The 24868-nt window shown below is 37.3% G+C and overlaps 1 protein-coding gene across 4 annotated transcripts in view; it reads right to left on the bottom strand.

Moving 5' to 3' along the window:
• Nucleotides 1-24868, bottom strand: part of LOC135212973 (DDB1- and CUL4-associated factor 1-like) — a 287714-nt gene that overhangs the window by 56618 nt on the left and 206228 nt on the right. For all 4 annotated transcript variants that reach the window (XM_064246733.1, XM_064246734.1, XM_064246731.1 and 1 more), the window contains 6 exons: nt 21874-22027; nt 17623-17771; nt 16469-16675; nt 15491-15675; nt 15006-15269; nt 2366-2570 (listed from right to left, as the gene is read on the bottom strand). In XM_064246733.1, the coding sequence (XP_064102803.1) occupies nt 2366-2570; nt 15006-15269; nt 15491-15675; nt 16469-16675; nt 17623-17771; nt 21874-22027 (1164 nt within the window). The remainder of the gene's footprint in view (nt 1-2365; nt 2571-15005; nt 15270-15490; nt 15676-16468; nt 16676-17622; nt 17772-21873; nt 22028-24868) is intronic.

Below are 24868 nucleotides of genomic sequence, written 5' to 3'. Positions count from 1 at the left end.
GGGACTTCTCTCACATCTGATGTAATAACATCCATCACAAGGTCAAAGATGTAGTAGGGACCGAGAGTTGAACCTTGATGTAAACCAACTCTTACACTAAACTTTTCTGTTGTTCCCACAGTGGCCCTTACTTGAGTGGTAACCTGCATACATATCCTGGACTACTTTAACATGCTTTTCTGAAGCACCCATCTCTCTCATACATCTCCACACTTCTTGTCTACGTACTCGATCATATGCCTTCTCCAGATCAATAAATACTAGATGTAGCCCTCTCTCTCTTTCAGCATGTTTTTCCATTGTTTGCCTCAGGGTAAAAATTGCATCTACGGTATCCTTTTCCTGCTTAAACCCGAATTGTTCTTCACTTGTTGTTTCATTCATTTCTTTTTTCAATAATTCCTTTGTATTTCTTTATAGTATGAGATATAAATTTCATCCCTCTGTAATTTGTGCAGTCTTGTACAGTATATCCCCTTTTCCTTATATACTGGGACCATAATACTATTTCTTCAGCTTTCCGGCATTTTTTTTGTCAGAAGATCATTGAAAAGAGGTTTTAGAGTATATCAACCCCTCCTCTTCCTAAACATTTCCACACCTCAACTGGTATAAGATCGGGTGCAAAATCCTTTCCATTTTACATCTTGTCAATTGCTCTCTTCACTTCTTCTCTGGTGATATCTGGAACTGCTTTTACTCAAGGGTTTCTCTCTTCTCTTTTTCTTCTGGGGTTCTCTTCATTTCATAGTTTCTCAAAATGTTCCTTCCATCTTGCTCTTATACTCTTCCCTTGAAAAAACTCTTCCATTTCAGTCCTTGATCTGCTTGATGCGAGTGAAAGATAATTCTATAGCCTTTGGTAGAGAGTAACTAATATGCAGTATCCCTTCAGTTCTATGTTAATTACTTTATAGATTTTACTTTTCACCTGCTCCTGTGGGTCATTTTCTATTTAGTTTTCCAACTACTTTAATCCTATGAGAAGAGACAAGCGAGATGCTCAAAAATAAAATAAAATCTCCTTTACATAAACTGAGAAACTGTAGTGTCTACAGTTTATTTTCACTATATTAAGCACCTTATTCTCACATCATATACATACAGGCAGATCCCGGTTATCGGTGGACTCGGTTAATGACGATCCAGTTTTATGGGGCTTGTCTAACACCATAAAATCGGCTATTTATGGTGCCATAACAGGCCGCATTTCAGTTATTGGCGCCATAAGGTGTCAATAATAGAGTTATGGCGCCATAGCATACCTGAACTCAGTGCCATAGGCGCAATAAATCCCCGACTTTCAGTTAATGGCAATTTTTGCTTATCTGGGGACTGCCTATTCAATTAACTTGAAACAAATTCATGGCAAATACAAACTAAGGAAAGATGCAAATGCTACTGCTAGGAAAGGCAACAAGGCACTATGTATTCAATAACAAAAAGAAATTAATATAGTAATAAGAAGATGGATACCATCCTAGGGGGTGTGACCAAATTAACAAAAAACCTCTAAATGATCCGATTGACCAGCTTAAAATGAAAATCAACTAATTGGCAACAGAAGCAATCCCAAGCCACACTGCTACACTAAATTAAATAACAAGAAGACTGGGAATCTGCTGAAATCCACCATGACAAAAATAGCCTCATTACAAAAACTTTTTTACAGTCCTATTTTTTCAGTAAATGCATTCATTCTTCAGTTGGATCTACCTATCTAGTCTCCTTATGATTCCATATGATATATCTGCACTCCTTTCACAGTTAAGACAGGAATAGAAAAAATATTACTAAGACAACAGATAGTGCTGTTCATAAGCCAAAATTACAGAAAAAACCAAGAAATATGAATGGAGGATTCCTCAGCATAGGGATATTCAATGATGAGAAGAATTAATGCTGCCACTTCTCACAGATCACAGTTATGCAGGAAACTAAGCTGAACTGGAGATTAGTTCCATTCTGCACATCTAGTTTAAAAGATGGTTCCTGTACCATTTAAGACATACAAAGAACTTAGCCAATGCTTCACAAAACTCTCATGTCGTCATTACAAGTGAGGCAGTCCCTGGTTATCGGCTCACTAGGTTAATGGCGCTGGTCTAGCCCCATAAAATCGGTGATTTACAGCACCATAATGCACAGAGTTCCAGCTATCAGCGCCAAAAATAGAGTTATGGCGATGATACTTGATGCAATTAACTGGTTATCAGCTCCGAGCCTCATAAATGGCCAAATTATGGTTAATAGCAATTTTCGCTTATCGGAACCCCCTTCGATAACCTGGGACTGCCTGTACAACATTCATGCAAACAAGTTAATGATAATGTATCAGTCTACAAATGTAACAATATTAACTTACAGTAAATGCACAACATAAAAATATGTCATCATCTTCTGAGGGCCTGAAGGTTTGTGTTGGCCGGTATCTGCTGTAGATAAATTTTCTGTTATTGGCTGACCCCTCTAGACCTGTAGGAGGTATATTGTAACCACGCTTTGTTACTCTCATGGTGAAATTTGTCGGGGAGGCTCTTACAGACCTAGGCTCAGGACATCTGTGGGGCCTGAAAGAGAAAAGCAATACTATCATACAATCATTGAAGTACATGTATTTTCAATTCAAATTCAACTTCCAGTTCAACTTCTATTTGATAAGGAAACTCTGATATTTTTCTTATTCTTTATACATCTTATGAAAGAATATTTTGCTGATATAGTGAACTAATATCTCACATAAACCTGCAGTGAGTAGCAAATTATAAGATGGAATACATTATAAGAGGGAATGTGAGGTGAAAATGTTTATTATGACAATGGTATTGGTAAAGTTCAACATAATATAATACAAAAGTATTTCCTGATAAGCCGGTCTTAAATGGTTTTCTTTGTACCTAGGCTTTTGTGCAAACTGTACATTTTATGAACATGACCCTTGTTTCCTCCTGTTGCAAGAGTCCAGTTGCCTGGATGATCACTTCTTCCATTGCTACAGGGACAGAGAATATTTTGTTTGTTTGTATGGTGTTTTTACGTTGCATGGAACCAGTGGTTATTCAGCACGGGACCAACGGCTTTACGTGACTTTCGAACCATGTTGAGAGCGAACTTCTATCACCAGAAATACACATCTCTCACTCCTCAATGGAATGGCCGAGAATCGAACCCGCGACCACCGAGGTGGGAAGGAAACACCACACCAACCACGCCACTGAGGCGCTGGGACGGAGACTATTGGGCATGGGTCGTTTGCCTAGAGCCTACTGCTGTCCATTTCAGTAACAGGAAAATTAACCTGTCCTAATGTAGCTTCCCTTATTGCTACAGCCTGGCAGCACTATCAATTTTGCTCATTTCTAGAGTAGCCTCCTGCTTTTCACATGTGGATGATGTGCTCAATGCACCCAAGTGAAGAGATCAATCTACTGGCCCTGGCAATGTCCTCCACAATCTTCAGAACAGCTGTCACAGAGCATCGCTGATACCAAGGACCCACATCTGTCAATCAGATGGACAAAAGTTTTCCGTGGAACTGCTTCAAATTGTCTGTTTCAACAGGACAAAAAGGTGGTTATGGTGAAAAAAAGCTGTGCAGAATCTCGTATCATTGTGACACCACCATATCAAAGGGGCAATTTCATATTTCAAAAGCACATCATAGTGTCTTTCAAAATTGCTCTCTTCAATCAGGAAGAGAAATGAGCTGGAGTGATGTCAAAGACTTAATGTTGCCATTGTTAGAGCCTTTCTCATTCATCTTCTCTATAACATCAACAGTGCTTTAAGTTTTTGTAGTAACCTCAAGAAACAGTAGCCCATCATCTGTCTTATTGGGAGTTAACTTAGATTTCGCTTTCTGACTCCTATGGCTAAAAAGATTGCAAATCCAATGTAAAATCATCCCCAAAAGTGGTTAAACCCGGTTGGCAAAAGTCTTACACTAGAGTCCAAAGCATGAACCTCCTCACTTTGAATAAAACCTAGTTCCTTCCTTTGGGTGTTTTGCTATCATTTTTCTGTCCTGGAGTTCCAAGGGAGGAACAGATTTTGGTCAACTAACAGACAACAATGCAATGGTCTGGAACCCTTTACTGAAGCCCAACTAGAAAAGACTGATCATTGGAATAACCCAGGTTGTGAATCTGTGAAGCTGAAACTAAAAGGAGTGACTGGTCAATATGATGGTGGTGGTTACAATCCTTAATTATGACAAAAATTCTGGTCAAAAGAGCTGGAGTGGGTCTGGTCCCGAGTATGTCCCAAAACATCTATGTATACATACTATCATGAAACTTCAAAATATTCTATAATTTCTTACTAGTACAACTTCACTCAAAGCTATTCAATTCAGAGCAACTGTGAAATTTGTGGCAGTCATCAAGTGGTTCTTAGTCTGGGGACTGAAGTGATGACAATTGCTGCTTGAATCTTTGCTAGCATTGCGAATCGTAGAGGACAATTACCAAGGTTCCATCTACGACTTGAGTGTTTCACCCAAGTCATCACTAGGCTCAATGGAGTGACACCACAGCCCAATAGTTACTTTAATCTGTTTACTGTTACGTATTGTCAAATTAATTACTCCACAATGCCTACCATTCACTATAGATGATGTTTTCAAGGGAGAGTAACAATTCACAGATACAAACAGATTTTTATCTAGTCACAGCGATTGCAGCTTTGGATGCCTTACTAGATTTCTCATTTCTTTCAATGTCTACATGAGAAAGGAGCCAAAATATTTCACTACTTGTAACAAGTTCATAAAATTTATTGAATGAAAATTTAATTTGTTAAACAACAGTTTTTTTTAAGACAATTATTCTTAAGTTTCAAAAGCACTTCTAGTCACAGAGAAAGAAAAAATTTTGGTACAAAACATGGCCTCCTCTATTAAAAGATTCAGCATGAGCTGCATTGGTCACTGAATCTTGATAATGAGGTGGTTAATTGGTACAAATGGGGTGATAGGAGTATAACCCCTTACTTGCTCAACCTCACTGCTAACTTTTTCCTTCAGCCACAGGGACATAACAGGTCAGTGGACATGGGTTCAACTTAAATAAAGGCTACAGTTTTTATACCTAAGAAAAGTACAAATTACATTAATAAATGTGTTACCTGTTCCTAAGAAGAAACCACCATACCTTTTATAAAAGGAGGGGAGGATTCCTGAATGCATCTGAGAGTTGGATTCTACCTTGAATTGATATGCTTTCAATTGCATATGCGAGCAGGGGATGTCATGACTCCTCTAACCACAACCAGACTGCTGAAATTGTTGACTGGTGCAAGTAGGGCCCTGGCCCACAGATTCCCAAAACTAGATGGAACTTAACCCTTAAACGCCGACTGGACGTATTTTACATCAACATTTTTTGTCTCCCGGGTGCCGACTGGACGTATTTTACGTCGACAAACAAAAGTTTTTTTAAAAATTCGCGGAAAAATACTTTTAGGCCTACCAGCCAAAAACTCTTGAATCACGCGCCTTGGGGGATGCTGGGAGTTCACGGATCAAGGTATTGTTTTATTTACAATCGTTACGCAGGCGCGCAAGCGCGAATTTCTTTCTTGCCGCACTAAAAAGTATCTGTGACACATCTCGGAAATTATTTCGTCACTTTGACAAAATTTTTGTACCATTTTAAATTAGCCGTTACATGGAGTATTATATATGAAAATGTGCGCATTTTTATGAAGAATACAACAAAAAAATATTCATGATTGTAGCTTTTATCAGTTTTGAGATATTTTCATATAAATAACGATAAGTGCCAAAATTTCAACCTTCGGTCAACTTTGACTCCATCGAAATGGTCGAAAAACGCAATTGTAAGCTAAAACGCTAATATTTTAGTAATATTCAATCATTTAAATTAATTTTGCAACTAATTGGAAGTCTCTAGCACAATATTTCGATTTATGGTGAATTTATGAAAAAACATTTTCCTTACGTCCGCGCGGTAACTCTTCCGAAAAAATCATACATGCGATTGTGGTAATGTTTGCACCATTTTAAATTAGCCGTTACATAAAGTTTTATATATGAAAATGTGCGCAATTTCATGCACAATACAACTAAAAACAACCCATGGTTGTAGCTTTTATCAATTTTGAAATATTTTCATATTAAAAAAAAATGATAAGTGACAAATTTTCAACCTTCGGTCAACTTTGACTCTACCGAAATGGTCAAAAAACGCAATTGTAAGCTAAACTGCTTATATTCTAGTAATATTCAAGCATTTACCTTCAGTTTGCAACAAATTGGAAGTCTCTGGCACAATATTTTGATTTATGGTGAATTTATGAAAAAAATAACATTTTCTTTACGTCCGCTGGCGGTAACTCTTTCCGAAAAAACCAAAAATCATACGTGCGATTGTGGTAATATTTGCACCATTTTGAATTAGCCGTTACATAAAAGTTTTATATATGAAAATGTGCGCAATTTCATGTAAAATACAACAAAAATAATTGAAGGTTGTAGCTTTTCTCATTTTTTAAATATTTGCATATAAATCACGATAAATAGAAAAAAAAACCACGTTCGGTCAACTTTGACCTCTACCGTGAAATAGGGGTCGGAAAAACGCCAATTGTAAGAGCTAAAACTCTTAGTCTAGCAATATCAGTCATTTATCTTCATCTTGAAACAAATTCGAAGTCTCTAGCACAATATTTAGATTTATGGTGAATTTAAAAAAAAATCTTTCCTTCCCTCTGCGCGCGGATTCTCCGCCACAAATCTCCGAAATGCGTATGTTCCATTCTCGGAATATTTGCTCCATTTCATATTAGGCATTTCATAGAGTTTTATATATGAAAATGTGCGCAATTTCATGTAGAATAAAAAGAAAAATATTTGAAGGTTGTGTTAGCTTTCTTATTTCCGAAATAATTGCATATAAAAAAATATATATATAAAAAATTCTACATTCGGTCAACTTTACCTAGTCAGATATGGTCGAAAACTGCATTTGTAAGCTAATATTCTTACAGTATAGTAATATTCAATCATTTTCTTCATTTTGAAAGAAATTGGAAGTCTCTAGGACAATATTTAGATTTATGGTGAATTTTTGAAAAAAATATTTGTTTACGTACGTGCGTTACGAATTCATGCATTATTTTGTGATAATATTTTCTCTGTGTTGCTTTTATTGTTTTACAATGTGTTATATACCAAAATGATCGCAATTTAGTGTACATTACAAAAAAAAAAAAAAAAAAAAAAAAAAAAAAGTAACTCGTTACCTTTAACCGTTTTGCGCACAGCGCGATTTGAATTCAATTATATATGAAATTTCGTTTTTGCGCTATCATATATCGCATTATTTATATATGATAATGATAATTTTTTTCATTTCTGATGGTTGCATACTAAACTTCAGCCAATGGCAAAAAAAGGAGCCAAAAATGAACTCTTAATCTTAAAAACTAAGCGCGCTGTGATTTTTTGAAAAAAAAAATTTTTCCGCTTCCGCTCTCACTCTGAAACACTTCCGGCACACGGGAGACTTTTTTTTTTACCGCTCCGGCGTTTAAGGGTTAAGTAAGGGACATTCTTGAAGAAACGTGAAATCCCCAGTAGAAGATGTCAAGTAAAAAGGCCACTTACTCTAGCATTTTACCCTCCCGCCCCCCCAAAAAAGAAAATACCCTCCCATCCCACTTTGTTAAAATAGGATGGAGGGCGAAGCATTCTAAAACTACATTAGAACGAGAACTTGCCAAGCCCTTCCCTACATCTCATTTGATTCCAGGATTTTCTTTGGCTCAATGACACACACAATAAAGGAAAAGATAGGAGATTCAATTAACATTCAAAACTCTAGCCACTGACCAGGCTTAGGTAAAAAGATGATATATTTCATGTCATAATTGGACTCAGCATGTTGAGAAGGTATCACAAGACTTCATGATGAAATCCCTTGGGTAGAATAAGGTGAAGGTAGTCTTGCTATGCCAGACCCAGCCCTTGTTACTTCAAACACAGAGTTCTCCAAGAGATGAGATGAGTGTTTCCCTAACTTTGTGAGATCTTGAAAGAAAAGGGAGGCCTGTTTCTTTCAGAGATGAATCATAGGACTACTTGATGACTTCATGAAGCCAGACAGAAATAATGTTCCTGGACACTTTATGCCTACCTTTACTAATGAAAAGTCTCCTAGCTCAACTCTGGCCTCAGTAGGAGGTTCTTTTCATATGGTACTTTATGGCATGGACTGGGGAAAGCGGCATCAGATCCAAGTCTCCACAAGCAGTCTTGAAGGCAGGGGACTGGGAAGCTCTCAAAACTTTTGTCTGGAACTAAAATGTTCAGTCTTTGCTACAAACTCAAGAAAACCATTCAGCACCCCTACCCTCTTTGGTGGGAATATGAATAAGACGAACAGACTTCCTGTTAGGCGTACGAATGTGACACTGATTTGAGGAAGAGCCTATTAAGCTCCACAACACTAGTGAGGCATCCCACTCCACAGGCTGGAGCTCCTGAGGGGGACAAGATAGCTTTAAGTTTCTCTGACATGGATAACTCAACTGAGGTGGAGATCTAAAGCCTTCATTTGAAAACCTGAGATACGGCTGGGAAATAGCCATTTAGCGCAGAATCTGAGAGCTACATCTTGAGGCAAATGTAGATTATATGTTCACTGAACATATAGTCTGATCAGAGAGAGGTCCTTTCTATGACATCAATCATAGAAGATGGCTTGGCACACATATCCAAAGGAACAATGGAGGTATTCAGATCCCCCTCTCACTACTGTGAGAAAAGCCTCTCTCACAGGATATGTTGGATAACCTCCACATGGTAAGGCAGAGAGCCTGATGTGCCTCATGGTACTTGTGAACAAGTGGCTGATACAGAGTGGGCCACAGGAGAAACCTCTTCACATCTCAACCAAATGTCAGCAGATATGTATAGCCGCTTGGTGTGTGGCACAAGAAGCCAACAAGGTCATCCAAAGACCCAGGGTGACAAACACTGTTGATCACATTGTAGCGTTACAAGGAGTTACTAGGATTAGGATGTCTCAAAGATTTAACTTATCTGAGGAGACATCATGTGCTCACTTATCTCTAGGAGCAGGTTTTACTATTCATTTACAGTGTCTTAATGATTTTGTCTAGCTTTATTTTACTCTTCCGCACTTGCTGTTTACTACCTCTGGTGGCAGTTTATTCCATGCGTCACATATCTTGTATGTGAAGAAGTTCCCACAATGAGATGTGTTGTATTTCTTCAGTTCTAGCTTCCATCAATTATTTCTTGTCCAGTTTTTGTTTAATGTGAAGAGGTTACTGTCTACTTTTGTAATGCCTTTCAGTATTCTGAATGTTTCTATTGGTTGTCCTTGCAATCGTCTTGTTTCTAAGTCATATGTGTTCAGGATCTCTAGTCATCTTTGGTAACTTTACTCTATTTATATCCTTTCTTAGTGTCGGTGACCAAATCTGTACTGCATATTCAAGACTGGGTCTAACTACGATGTGTAGAGCTACAACACCATTTCCTTGTTTCTGTATTTGAACTGCCTCTTCACATATCCCACTAGTTTCTGTGCCTTCTTTTCACTTTTAAACACTGTGTTGCAGATTTTAAGTCCTTGGCAATAATGACTCCTAGGTCCTCTTCTTGTTCTACACTATGTATTTATGTCATTTCCAAGTAGCAAGTAGTTGGCATGAAGGTTGTTTGTTCCTATTTGTAAAACTTTACACTTATCCAAGATAAAAGGCATTTGCCATCTTTTTTGCCACTCCTATTTTCCTTAAATCATTACTTAAAATTTTCACCGAACTTGCTGCATTCACTCCTAGTTTGGCGTCAACTGAAAATTTGGCTGTCCTGCTAGTTAAGCTTACAATATCATTAATATAAATAAAAACCAAGAGAGGGCCAAGGACAGAACCCTTAAGCATTCTGCTTGTCACATCAGACGATTCTGATTCTTCACAGTTTATTACAACTTTGTTTTCTATTACAGGCAGTCCTTGGTTATCAGCAGACTCAATTATTGCCAATCTGGTTTTACGGGGCTCGTCTAGTACTACTATAAAAGCAGCGATTTATGGTGCCATAACAGGCTGAATTCCGGTTATCGTTATGGCGCCATAACATACCTAACAGAGGCGCTATAATGGTGCTTATGGCACTGATAACCAGTTAGCAGTGCATAAGCGCCAGTATAGTGCCAGAAATAGCATAGTTTTGGTTAATGGCAGTTTTCGCTTATCGACACCCCAGCTGATAACCGGGGACTGCCTGTACTAATTAGCCAGTCTTTGATCCAGTCTGCTATTTCTCCTACAACTCTTAAAATTCTAACTTTTACCATTACAACAGCCCCCGGTTTACAACGGGTTTCATTCCTATGACATCTCTTAAACCAAAAATCGTCATAAACCAAAAATTGTCATAAACCGGAACATTGTTGAAAATCATAAAAAATCCTAAGAAAACCTTACTTTAAATGCTTTGGGTGTATTGGAAATTACATAAACTGCCTTTTTTATCAAGGTTTTTCATAAAAAAAATAATTTTTTTTATTATTTTGCTGATTTGGAGCTATATATTTCCTTCGCCAGATTAGTGTCGTCAGCGTCGTAACCCTAGAACATGCATCGTAAACAGGGAAATAATTTCTGATGAATATATTTGAAAAGCATCGTAACCTTGGAACATTGTAAGCCAGAACTGTCATAAACGGGGGACTGCCTGTAGTTTCTGGTATGGAACTTTGTTAAAGGCCTTTAGGAAATCTAAGCAGAATATATCTATTGCTCTACTACTGTCAGAAATACCAAGCATGTTACAGAAAAACTCAAAGAGGTTTGACAGGCAGGATCTGTTATGTCTGAAGCCATGTTGACTGTTCAACAACAGGTCGTTTCTATCAATGTGATCCACAATTTGATCTGCAATTATAGACTCCAAAATCTTAAAAGAGACTGATGTTAGACAGATTGGTCTATAATTTCCTGGCTCTTCTCTTGGACCTTCTTTGTAAGCTGGGGTCACATTACTTTGTTTTCATCCTTTTGGTTCCTTTTGTTGTTCTGCAGTTTTTCTGTAGTTTTCTCCTCTTTTAACTCTTTCATTTCTCTTGGATGAACCCCATCCATGCCAGGAGATTTTAACTTATTTAGTTTTTCTATTTTGTTTTTAACATCTTCTGTAAATATTATTTTGTCAAGTGGTTCTGGCCCCTTCATGTTTAACAGTTGGTTCAGGGATTAACTAGTAAAAAACTTATTCACTAACTGCTTTTTAACAAGTCTGAGTTCACTAGCTTTCCTGTATTGTCTTTTAAGGGACCTATGCTATTTTTTACTGGCTTCCTACTATCAAAATGCACAGAGAATTCATTGGGGTTTTCCTTACAAACTGATGGAACTCTCGTATTCCCATTTATCTTTGCATTTCTTACTAATTTGTCCACCATTCTAAAGAGTTCTTTAAGCCTACTTGCTTCTTCTGGTGTTGGGTGTGGATTCATTGATTTGTGCAACTGTCTCTTTCTCTTATTTTATTTTTAATTTCTCTGTTGAACAACTTAGGCTGAAGGTTGCCGTTAGTATTTTCTTTAATGGTATACAATTGGAGCATTTTGTGTATTCTTCTAGAAAGTCTTCCCAGTACATACTTATCTATATCTGTGTTCTTGTACTCTTGACTTTTAACATACTCCTTTAGTTTTTTTTTAGGTATCCTTGATGGTAGTCTAATCTCTTTAGTATCTTCTCTTTTTTTAAGGTAAATACTGATATGAAACGTAATAATTTTAAGGTTGCTTTTGTATGTTGTTTCCTCTAGTAGGTTTGTCAACCCATTGGTGAATGCCTCCACCTTTTGTATCGAGTCTATCTTTTTTGAAAAATGTATATCCTGCTATTTGGTACTCTCCTACAGTCACTTGTTGCCTCTTGTATCCATGTTTCTGTGATACCTACTATGTCCAATTCTTTACTTGCTATCAATGCTTTGAAGAGATCACCTTTGTTTTGAATAGATTGGGGGGCAATTATATATTCTGGCGGTTATCAGTCTTCTACCAACAGCTCTCTTGAATTTATCCTTTTATTGCTTGTTTTTATTGCTTGTAAGTTTCTTGCTTTGTACCTTGTCTGGTGCTTGTTCCTGTTTCATTTCTGGTTTTGGTCTTAACTAATTGATTTCTAATCTCTTCTATACTCTCTCTCCACTTTCTACTATGTCATTGTTCCATTCCTGTTTCTCTCTCCTAAGGTCTATCACTTCTCTTCTTAGGTCTCCAATTTCATTTTCCATCATGTCTTCTCTTTTCTTGCCTTCAAGTTTATCATTTGCCAGCTTCTTTAGTTCCTTTGCTATTTCTTCTACTTGCTTCCTCAGCCTAATAATCTCCTGTTCTTGTTGACAAGAAAGACTACCTAGCTTTGATGCACATGCCTCTTTGTCGTCTACACACCATTTGTTAACATTACATTTTGTACGTGTATGCTTTAATTTAAACTTTTCTTGTGTCATCTCTGTTTGTGTCTTGGTTTTAATATTTCTATCTGAGCTTTAATTCAATATTCTTTCTAATATGATCAGTGGAAAAGGTAAAAGGGGGGTGGTTGATACTCCCACTGTCACTGAAGGGTGGAAACACATAATATATTATTATTATTTCAGTAGATGAAACCTATTCACATGGAACAATCACCCATTGACTTAAAATTCAGGCTTCCAAAATAATTTTGGTTTCAACCTCCCACTGCAGACCCCATACTGCAGCAATAACTGATCATAATAAAGATCCTAATATCATCACTCTGAGGGAGATGCAAACACGCGACACCTGAGGTCCATGGCACGACCCTAGCCACCATACCAGTGGACCATCATGTACATCCTGATTGTCCCAGGGATGTTGGAATGCATCCTCAGTCACTGCCCCTAGAGTCTGGAACTGGGGAACAAAGGAGTGGAAATTTTCTGCTTAATTTGGTTGCAAACAAACTGAGCTAGGGAGAACCTATTTCAAACAATCTCTTCTCTACTTTGGGTTTAGGGACCACTCCATCCCCAACATCAGACCCTGATGACTAAGTTGACCCACCAGAATGTTATGACTGCCAGGAATATATCTAGCTGATATCTTGATGGTTTGGAGAACCACTAACTCATGTATCTGCAATGCCAACTAACACAAGGTCTGAGACACTGGCCAGCCACCCAACTCCCCCCCACGTTTATTGATGTAGGCTGCGATAGTTATGTTGTCACTTATGACCATCACTGAGTGCCCCTTCATACATTCTTGGAACCACTGCGGCAAGAGCTTCTCCAATGACAACAGATAACCCAGGACTACCTGCTGTAGTTGAGCTGCAGAGAAACTGTGCCACTACCTCCCTGACAATGCTCAGATGGAGCTCACCAGGAAGTCTCTTATTATATTGCAGAGAGGAATACCCTTCAAATGGGCCAAGCTGAAACCAAGGTGAATATCCAGTTAACCATCCGAGATGTTGCTAATTCAAAGAACAAGGTCTTGAACTGGAAGATTGTTTGAAGGCTCTTATTGCTGCCAAATCCAATATCATTCCCAGTCTGCTACTTGGGAATCAGATCAGACTTCTACTAGTTGATCACAAATTCCAATTTGGGACAAAATCCAACAGAAGATCTCTGTCATGGAGAAAGGGTTCCCTGGAGGATGCCACGACTAATCAATCATCCAGGTATTGGAAAAATACCCTTCAAATGAGTCAAAGGTGAGACCAAAGTAAATACCAGGGTAACACCTGAGCAGATGTTGCCAAGCCAAAGTAAAAGGCCTTGAACTGGAAGACTGTTTGTTGCAGACAAAGCAGAGGTATTCGTTCACAAGAATCCTGATAAATGGATAATTGACAAGTCTATCAAAAGCATGAATTCACTCTCTCTGATGGAATCTAACACTGAACATACAGTGGTCCGCCGTATTCACGGGGGATGCGTACCAGACACCCCCCGTGAATAGTTAGAAACCGCGGATGTTTGGAACCCCTATAAAAATGTTAAAAACAGCCTATTTTGTTAGTTAAAACTCAAGAAAAATCCACTAAAAATTTTCATACTTGGTTTTTTAATAGTTTTATCACAAAAAGTGCATTTTATGATGAAATTGATAAAAAAAAAAAAAAAAAAAAAAAAAAAGAATTTGTTGATATTTCTCAGTAAAATACCGCAAATGTGCGCATTTTCCACGAATAATGCAGGGAAACGTTCCCGAGAGAAATCCGTGAATGTGTGAGTCCGCGAATCTGGAGAACACAAATACGGGGGGTCCACTGTATATAGCTTTCATCTTGAAACAAGTCTGTATAACATACTTGCTCAAAACTGAGAGGTTGATTACCAGTTTCTAACTACCCCCATTGGGCTTCTGAGGAATGGGGATTTTTACAGTCCCCAAAAATGGAAGGTTTTGCCAAGCCTGACTATATGCAGAGACAAGAGGTTGCACATGTCGTCTTGTCTAAGTCGGCATGTGAGATGGTGACTGTCCTGCCTAAGGTCTGAGCAAAAGTAACTTAAAAAAAAACCAGGTTCAACATCTGACCAAAGTTGCTAGAGACAAAACTAAACAAAATAGTCATCAGCAAAACCAAAACCAACTTAAATTAACTTTATCTGGACATGATACATGAAGCGGCAAAGATTAGTTAAGTCAGGGATAGACAAGGATGTTACAGCTCAAAGACCACAAAAACAATGGATTATGGCATAGATAAAGACTCAAACCAGATGGGGATTCAGGTGAATAATGTATGTGACCGAAGACAACGGAGTTATTAAGTTATGGTAAAGCAAAATAAACAGATAATCTGATGTAAAAATGCTGAACTGAAGATGATGGTGATGTGGGAACCAAAATACTATTAGTATATTTCACATGAATTTACTAATAAAAAGCAAGATCAACATCTAAATTATATGAATAAAAAATATATATATATAATGTTCAGTTGTTACTTACTGGAAAAGATCGAAGGTGGGGCAGGTGACAACTGGATTCTTACAAAGGGCATGCTGGTTGGTGAGATACTCCGTAACAATTCGGTCAAGGCTAATCTTAGGTTCATTTGTCAAGCCAGTGTTTGTAACAACAGGCATTATCACAGAGGGATTTGAAGCCACTGTATATGGATTAGGAAGGTTACCAGTAGACAAGCTATTTGTTTCAGTTTTACTGAAGTGGGAGACTGAAGAACTAGATACACGATGCTCTCGCTTGGAAGCTCTGTCATAAAAAATACAATTCACATGAATAGTTAATATTATCCAAAACAAATTTTTATTAAAAAAAATACTGTTAGAACTTCAAAATCTGAACACTATGTTGTAAAGACATCTTAAAATGTATTTAACAAATGTGAACATTTCGAACATACATTCTCACCAAAGCCACATCTAAAGAAAAACCCCATTCAATAAAATCAGCAAATAAAAACGCTTCCTTACCTATTAATCTTGATATGAATTGAACCAGGACTAGACGTACTAAGAACATTTGAGGGGCTAGATACAGGTGGTGGCGAAGGAGTCAGTGGGACTGCAAAACCTGACGTTCCAGAACTGGAATTCTGGGTTGTCTTACACAACGGGGTAAATGCTAAGCGTGAACTTCCTCCTACCAAATGACGATGCTGTTTAAAAAGATCACGGCATTACTAAATAACAACAATGTTGCCCTCGTGGGACCAGAAGGCACTGCATTTCAGCAAGCATCTTCATTTCCTTAAAAGCCTACAAGTACAACATATTTCAACATTTATAATGGCATTATATAATTTATAAAATGAAAAGGAGGAGGAGATGACTAGCAAAAGAGAGAGAATGAGTTTTGTTGTAGATGTTATTGAAGTTTTAAGACAAAACAGGTAAAAAACAAAAATCGCACTGCCAACCAAATTCAGCGTTGTTAATAAACTTAGTGTACGTTTCTGTTGTAACAATAGGGTATAAAAATCAAGAACTTGTAGGTTAACATCCAATCATAACTAAAAATAACTATATACATAAAAATAAATCAAGTGGAAAAATATTTTCTTGAAAAATAGTGGGTTCACTAACGTTGACATGATTTGTAGTCTATAAGTACTACTATATATAAATTAGTGGTAAGTAAGGGTAAGAAGTTACAGTTTTAAAACTGTGATGTGTTTTTTCATGTCTGGAAATTTCCAGTATCCAGCATGGTTTTAGATGAATTAATAGAGATAAGCAAGGAATTGCTGTAGTATGAATATGTAAAGATCAATGCTTTAGCTTTAAAATGATATCAAATTCATTTATGTCGCATTCAGTATAATGTTACGCAGTGTTCTGGCGCAAATGGACTTTGACCATTCTCCCAACCTCAAAGGGTGAAAACAGTCAAGCAATTGATAACACCATGAGAAACATGAGTAAAAATTGAAAAACACTGCATCAAATTACCGTTCTGGATGGGGGTGGAGTGACCATATTTCTTGTGGAAGGGCCGAGTGATGTGTGTGGAATTGGGGACGGAAGTGGTGGGAGGTGAGCGGCTTGCTGTAGCGCAGTTGCAACCGAGTCATAACCTTCATTCATCAGGTGAGCCTGTATTAGCTGCAACAGCTGCTTCTTATTGTAGTTTATCCTAGTCTGTGCAACAACGTCTGCCTGATATCACAAAGAAAATAGTCTGATCATTTCCATATTCTTAGTGATTCCGCAAGTACATACAATTTATGGAACTTTTATGTTGTTCCACACAATATCTCTCTTGCAGAGGGCGTGCCAAAAAATATCATTCTCTATAAACATTTATATGTACAGACAGTTCTGAAAATTGGCGATTTTCGCTGCTGATATGCACTGATAATCGGGTATTGGCACCAATACATACATAACAGAGGCACCAATCTCTGGTTTTCACAGTGCTGAAAAGTGCAGACTTTCAGTTATCAGCGATTTATCGTCACGCTGCCAGAACGGAACCACCGCTGATAACCAGGGGGCTGTCTGTACTTCATTATGATACAAAACCTAACTTTTTAACAAAGACCGTTTTGCCAAACTCGCAAGTGTAGAAATGTGATTCAATGGTTTGCATAACAACTTTAAGTGACCATTGAGAATTATTTGCCAAAGTTTACTCAAAGTCTAACTAAGTAAAAGTCTATTTCTTAAATAACTGGAGAAAAACATTTCACATATTTAGATGAGACTGGCAATACATGATCACACTGTAAGAAAATGTTGATTTACCTGTATTTGAAAATTTCTTTATAAAAATAAATAATAATAATATAAAAATAAATAATAATAATATAAACACACCAATGAGGGATTCCTCCTTCAAATTTTTTAAAAGTTAATTTTATCTACTAAAAAATACATCAACATTACCTCTTTGCTAAATTTTTGAACTTTTTCTTTCATCCGAAAATTCTCATGGAGGAATACCAATGTCTCTCCATCCTCATCATATGTTTTATGACTAAGTACCTAATAGAAATACCTCACCTCATCACATTCCTCACCATGAAAACTCTTCAATACCCCCAATATCTTGGATGGCTCTCCTAATAATCACATTAACAAGTCTTCAGTGCAACAGTACTTACCCTGTGAATGCTCTGCATGGATACATCCATATTAGCATCACCTTCATGCTTCGTTCTGCCTGACACTGCCTTGATAAGCTCCAAGGCATGGCGTTGGAATTTCACATGTTCCATTCGCTTATCTTGTAGAATAGGCTCCTTCATCAACACTAAAATGAGTAAAATTATTTCTTTGAAGTGGAAAGATCTAATTTGCAAGGAATGCTTCTATACATAAAAAGATTAACCTCCTACTAGCATAAAATGTTGGAATTATGGGTTTTGAAAGGTTAAACAGGAAATACACAGCATTTCCATTCAATCTTTCTGCCTACACACAACAGCACAGAAAACAAAGTTTTCCTTCACTGCTTTAAAAAGTGCAGAGCATACCTAACTACCTCAAAGGTTACAGTCCTGGACAGCAATGATATTAATTATAGATTCAAACTACTTGTATTAACTTATAAATGTATAGGTAACATTTCTCCTCAAATTGGTGAAATCTCAACCATAACATTTGTACCCAAATTTAACATAGAAGGGTTCAATCTAATAGCATTAGGAGCACTACTACATTTTGATAAATTAAAATTGTAGAGCTTTCTGGATATGGAATACCTATACCAAGTTCCTCTGAGGCAGATTTTTTTTTTATCGATTTTTTTTTATCAAGATTTTTTTTTTTATCAAAGACATAAAATGTAATTTAAAAAAATAATTTTTCATACAAATATAATTTCAATTAATTCTTTTTATGGCCTCAAAAGCAGCCCAGAAACTTTATTTTAATCAAAAAGAAAGAATAATAGCTGTTAACCCTACATGCTGCGTACAGGTCTCAGTCAATAGCTATTAATCTGAGCCTTGAATACAACAAAATTTAGTATACTGCTGGAAAGAAGGAACTAACATTCTAAGAAACTGGCTTGCAAGAAAACATGATACTTTCATAATAAAATCAATCTCCATAAATACTTACCAAGTAATTGCATAGCAAGAGTTTCTAACTTGCATGGCAGCCTATTATTTAAAAGATCATGGCAGCACTTTGATTGTTTAGCGTAGGTGACAAGGCCCGGCAACTAACAGGAGTACTAAAAATCACTTTAGAGAAAGATCTCATTCTGTTTGTGCCCTTATGTCCATCTGAGGGGAGGAGGGCAGGCTCTGATTCTGTAGCTACTTGGTAATATATGAGTGAGGGGAGGGCAGGAGGGCTCTGATTCTGTAGCTACTTGATAAGTATATATGAAACTTGAAATTATTTTATTACGAAAATATTTTCATATAAGTAACTTACCAAGTAGTAATTACATTGCTACATTCCACATTGAATGGGTGTGGGATACATGGATGTATTCTACTCCAAAACATTAAGGCATGGTTCAACGCAAAGATAGTAGGAGAAAAAGAGACCTTCATATGCTTCCTCCTTAAATACCATGCCAGCCACTGATAATGGCCATAGGTACTGCAATTTTCCAACACTGTTACAACTTCTTTCAAATAATGAGACACTAAGATAAACTTTAACTTCCAGTAAGTCAACTGTAGAATGGAAGTGAGGGACATATTATGCCTGAAAGTAAATGAGGTAGTGACTGCTTACATGTCATGAGCTTTTACTTTGAAAGTTGACAAAATGTCCTCCTGAAACCAAAAATGCACGTCAGAAATCAGGTCCCTCAAGAATAACGACAATGCATGCTTAGTGAGAGGGCGAGAAGGGTTCTTAAACGAGCACCAGAGGTTCCTGGATGGCCCTCTGATCTTTTCGGTTCTTCTCAGGTAATACCTCAGGGCTCTGACAGGGCAAAGAACCCTTTCTTCTTCCTTGGGGCCAAGGATATCATTAAATTTTGTGTTGAAGGAATGGGGCCAGGGCTTGGATAGGTCCTTATTCTTGGCTAAAGAACTTAGGATAAAGGAGCACACTGCATCGATGGCCTGAATTTCACCAACACATTTTAGGGAGGCTAGATCTGTTATCCAGATGGCTCCTCAAAAGGAAGGTCTAGGTAGGTGAGACCTAGGCAGCTGGTGCCGAAAAAAGCAGGAAAGCTCAAAAGTAAGTAATGAAGGAGAGCTGCATAGGCTGAAGGAAGGGCAGATTCTTGATCCAATTCCTCTTTTCCTGAGGAGACTGGAGACAGGGACAAATCGTGAGATGTCATGAAGGCAAGTGGGCTTTCTTTAGCAAGTTCATAATCTCCGCTAACTGTTGTTTAATAGGCACCAAAGGTTTAAAGAAGGAGACCCTACAGGTGCTTGGGAAGAGGCACAGAGCGCTCAGACGGTGATGACGGGCACCTGAGAGGGTTCCTTGGTTACCTGGGAGCCCAGTATGGGAGCTGAACAACTGGGCACTCAGGAGAGAAGGTCTTCGGGCTGTCCCATGTACCCTGCTCCCCGGAGAGGGATCCACAGTGAAACTGCAGGAAAGATGTGTGATGCAGCTAGCCTCTCTATGCCACTTGACAGGAAAAGGAGAACAGCAAACGTGAGAGAATTATTACTGTTATTATGTGATATCATTTAATCTTATTAAACTTACTAATACAGTATTGATCAATATTAATATTCTAAAATGAGTAAATCATTTTTGTATCATAAAAATGTATTTAGTCATGAAAATAACATCAAAATACACTACTAATTGGTGATTATTTATCGTTGGAAAACCCCGCGAATAAGCGAATTCCCCACAAATAATGGGTAGATATGGTCCAGAGAGAAATCTGCCAATCTGGAGAATGCGAATACGGGGGGCCTACTGTATACGTTTACGCTCTGAAATATCAAGAAATCAAAGTAATCGAATTCAATAACCGATTACGCACTATCGGTGGCCTCGGTCATAACCCATTAATTGACTCGAGTGGCCTGAGCTCCAGTCCGACACATGAGTTGGGGGTTAGATTACCAAACATGAAAAATCAAAACTGTATGAACCAGGAAAATACCCCCGTACACCAAGGCCATCCCAGCTCTCTCTGTAACGTACCGAAGTAGCCTAATCCCGGTAAGTAAATAAATCCTAAAGTTTGGGGAGAAAAGAAAGGATAACTTTTAGAAGTGCTTTAAGATAATCGTTACCTTCGATCTGAGAATACTAGTCTATATCCAGTGAATAATACAGGGGTAAAAGGATTGTTCTAAGGTAACTGTTACTGGCGCGGTGTCTTGCCAATAGCTCATGGCCGGTAAACAAATTCTAAAAATGAAAGTTTGGCCTAAAGTAATGACATAACATCAAGAATAGTTACTGAAGGCAATACTTAATCGACGACTTACATTAAGCCCAGTAAGTAAAAGATATATGCAAAAGTCTCTGATCTACTTGAATAGTGATCCATTCAAGAACTATCTATAAGGCCAATATCATTCCCGGAGACTGCAAGTATCCAAGAAGATGTTAATCTGAGCAAAATAAACAAAAGACATTACTCATCCTGTTCGAAGGCATGATGCGTTCCGGTGGCTGTAACACTACGGAAAGCTGGTGATATACCCAGAAAATAAGAAAAAGCTGCTGTAAGCACTCGATGTTTCGTTGAGCGCGGCAGAAAACAGAATGATGTGATTAGCTAAGTAGTTCCTAGTATTGCCGTAGGGGGACGGCACTGTAGACCTACACTGAGCCATCGAAGCGCTACCCACGAAATTTGAACTTATGCTGCTGTCGAATAGAAACTCTTAGCTATATAATTACTGGGAAGTCACATATACAAAAATAATATTTAAGCCTTATCATGATATGTATATGAAAGTTTCATTTATAATTTAGAGAAAAAATTATTAATCTTGACTTAGTCTAGGATAGGTAACTAGTACCTATTTATCATCAGTTTGACTTTCCATTGTTCTTCCTATCAATACGTCATATGAGAAAGGTCATAACTTCATCATTACTTAATGATACAGACTATTGCATGCAATATTTATGTCGTACTTATTAAAGGTCATCACCCTAGCTTATCCATAAGTGGAAATCTGCGTCTACATTTCATGGAATAAATGGACCAACTGTGCATCATTGTAATTTTTTCTTTCCAGTGTAACATTGTAGTTACTACACACTTAAAATGGGTTTTCAAAGGAAAAGAAAGCGAGCTTTGAAACATATTGCATGTTAAATTAGCATGTAACGAGGCATAGAACTCAACCTCAGTTCTACCTCCAACTTAACAGAGAGAGAGAGAGAGAGAGAGAGAGAGAGAGAGAGAGAGAGAGAGAGAGAGAGAGAGAGAGAGAGAGAGAGAGACTTACACTGTAATTGGCCAGTAGTAAAAATTGGTAGTTTGCTCATAATCTGCCGAGCTGTTTCACTTCTTGACAAACCGACAAGAGCACGGCAAGCTAACCCTCTAATACAGTCTGCATCGGTGATAGGCATTTTCTTGTGGAGCACATTCAACAGATACTGAAATCATAAAACAAATTAACTTTTAGAAGAAAATACAAAATGACGTTCTTTCTACACTATGCATTTCTTACTATCCTAAATTTAAAAATTCTCACAAACTGAAATTATTTGAATATTTATGAATAAGACAGCCATGCAGTATTTACTCTGATGCCAAACCACATAACTTTCACAATACACACTCTTGATACAAAAATGTCAATGAATACCTACAAATATTAAAATGCTTTTACTATATTCCAATTTCGTTAAACAAAAAATCCTTTAGTTCCAGGTAGTTATTGATGCTTCGTTTTCAGTCAAACTAACAATATGAACCTGTCAGGAGAACATTGAAAATGGATTTAAGTGACAAGCTAATCTCCAGACCTATTCTCAAGCAGGTGTTCCAACAGATACATCGACTAGACGTGACAAAGGCAGGAGCTAATGAAGACCAAAACACAAGGGACTGATCTTATTTCATTCTAGTCTTTGATTTTTTTAATTTTTTTTATTTATATAGATTTCTGGCATTATGCCAAGCACTGGGGCAACTAAGGCCATTCAGAGCTGAAACAGAAGTTGACAGTAAAAGGTTTGAAAGATATTACAGGTGGAAAACCTCAAAGCAGTTGCACTATGAAACAATTGTTAGGAGAGGATGGACAGTAAGATGGAAGACAGAGAATACGAACGGAGGTACAGTAAAAGGAATGAAAGTAGTTGCAGCTACAGGCCGAAGGGACGCTGCAAAGAACCTTAAGTATGCCTACACTGCACCGAAAGTTCATTCAGTGTCAACAGTTTTCTACATACAACCAATATGGCATTGCCACATTGCAAATACCATATTACGTAATAGTCTTGTCACTTGCCAAATGTCATCATTTCCCTCATCATCAGGAATAAAGGATTTTTGGTAGTACTTGAAATATATGGTTGCAACATCTACCTAGTGTTTTTGGGGCAGTTTTACCCTCATTCCCCTTCCTCTCAAAAACTTTTAAACCTTGACCTGCAACAACAGCATGCAAATTCTAATCAAATAGTACTTATGGAGGGACTCTAACTGTTAAATCCGAAAGGTAGAAACATTCAGAAGCTGGAAGACCTAAAGGAACCAAAATCAACAATGAAATAACCTAATGTTCTTTTTAAAAGGCAGAAAGTGGGCATAACCCTAATTTCATGAACCCTTAACTTCAAACTGGATGCCTAGGATTCAATAACATTGACTTAAACCCATGAACTAGTTGCCTTTGCCAGAATGAAACAGTATTTTTTAATTTATATTTTACATGAGCTTATGGATAAAAGCAACTTAAAGTAGTCTTCATGTGATTTGCCTCAAGTCTCTTATTGGGTATAAAAGCTGATCTTCATTCCCTAGCAAAACAGGCAAAACAAGAATGCCAGATGATGGAAAAGACTGAACTTGAGGGGAAGTTGTCCATCTTGGCCACAAACATAAATATTATAACAGGCAAATGATTCCTCTAAATCAGTCAGTCCACCAGAACAACTTAAAAGGTTTAGGAACCAAAAGGCTTTTGATGCAAGAGTGGTACAACAGGTATCAGCCTCACATTTATGGAGTGAAAGACCTTGTCCAACATTGGCCTTACATAAGAGAAGGTTGATTGATTGATTATGTCTGTTGAAAACTGGTGTCACAACATCTTGGTTATTGACACCGAAATAAATTTAGATAAAAGGTACATAAGAGAAGGATGTTAAGACATACACAGTTTATTGACACTGATTAAAACTATTTATGATATTGCCTTGAAACTTAAATAACCTAGGACTCTGTAGATGTGGCATGGAAAAAAGCTAGAAGCACATTTTATTTAAAGTTAATGACAAACTTCATACTAGTAAGCATAACATTCTAAAATTACTCTAAGATGAAAGGTTTTTAGAAATTCCTACAATGTTAAAGCTTTTTTACTTAAATGTGGTGTTCAGTAATATTAATGTCAAGCATTTAGTAATAAAAAATTCTCCTAAAGATCTTCCCAGCTGCATATATGAAATTCCTTGTAAAAAGTGTGATAAAGTCTATTATGGACAAACCGGTAAATCTCTTTCACAACAACTCAAACAGCACCAATATTATGTGAGAACTGGGCAAATATCGAATGCATTATTCGTACATATGAGAGCTTTAGATCATCCTATTAACTGGAGTCAAGCAAGCGCCTTAATACCAAGTACTGACACAGTTAAAAGGAATCCCATTGAATCTTGTTTCATCAAGTCAAATAATGAAAATGTTCTAAATTTAAGTCTTGGTTTATTTAAACTATGCCTTCATAATGAAACAAATTTGTAGATAAATATAAGCAACAAAATTAATATATTCAGTTTTTACGTTTTGGACTATATGGATACGTTGCAGTTTCTGTTTGGGTTAAATCTATTTTTAAGTTTGTGACCGTGTGATATCCGATAATCCTGGATTATCTCTTTGATTTTTACCCTTTTGACAATTAACCATCTGGTATTCTTGATCTTATTGTTTACCTGATAACTTTCTTTCCAACTGTATTTCATTCGTTCCTTAACAATGTCTTAGTAAAGACGAAAGTGCTTGGATTTCTGCCTATCATTTTCCTGTGGTATTTGCTTATGTACTTCCCAATGCGTTGCTTGCCCAAGTTGCCTGGTCTAATAATAGAGCAATAGTTTGGCAGCCTGTTGTTTAGATGGGTAGCACACAGGCAAATCAGGATTGCATTTCCAAAACATCTTACAGATTTTGAGATGAGAACATTCAGTAGGGATGATTTGATTTTGAAAAATGTGTTTCCTTCCAACGACTGAGGCACTTAGTGTGACAACTTGTTCCTTAAC

This window comes from Macrobrachium nipponense, chromosome 42, assembly GCF_015104395.2.
Source record: "Macrobrachium nipponense isolate FS-2020 chromosome 42, ASM1510439v2, whole genome shotgun sequence".
Lineage (NCBI taxonomy): Eukaryota > Metazoa > Arthropoda > Malacostraca > Decapoda > Palaemonidae > Macrobrachium > Macrobrachium nipponense.
Note: the sequence above shows the minus strand (reverse complement) of the source record. Positions and strands in the feature narration are given on the sequence as shown.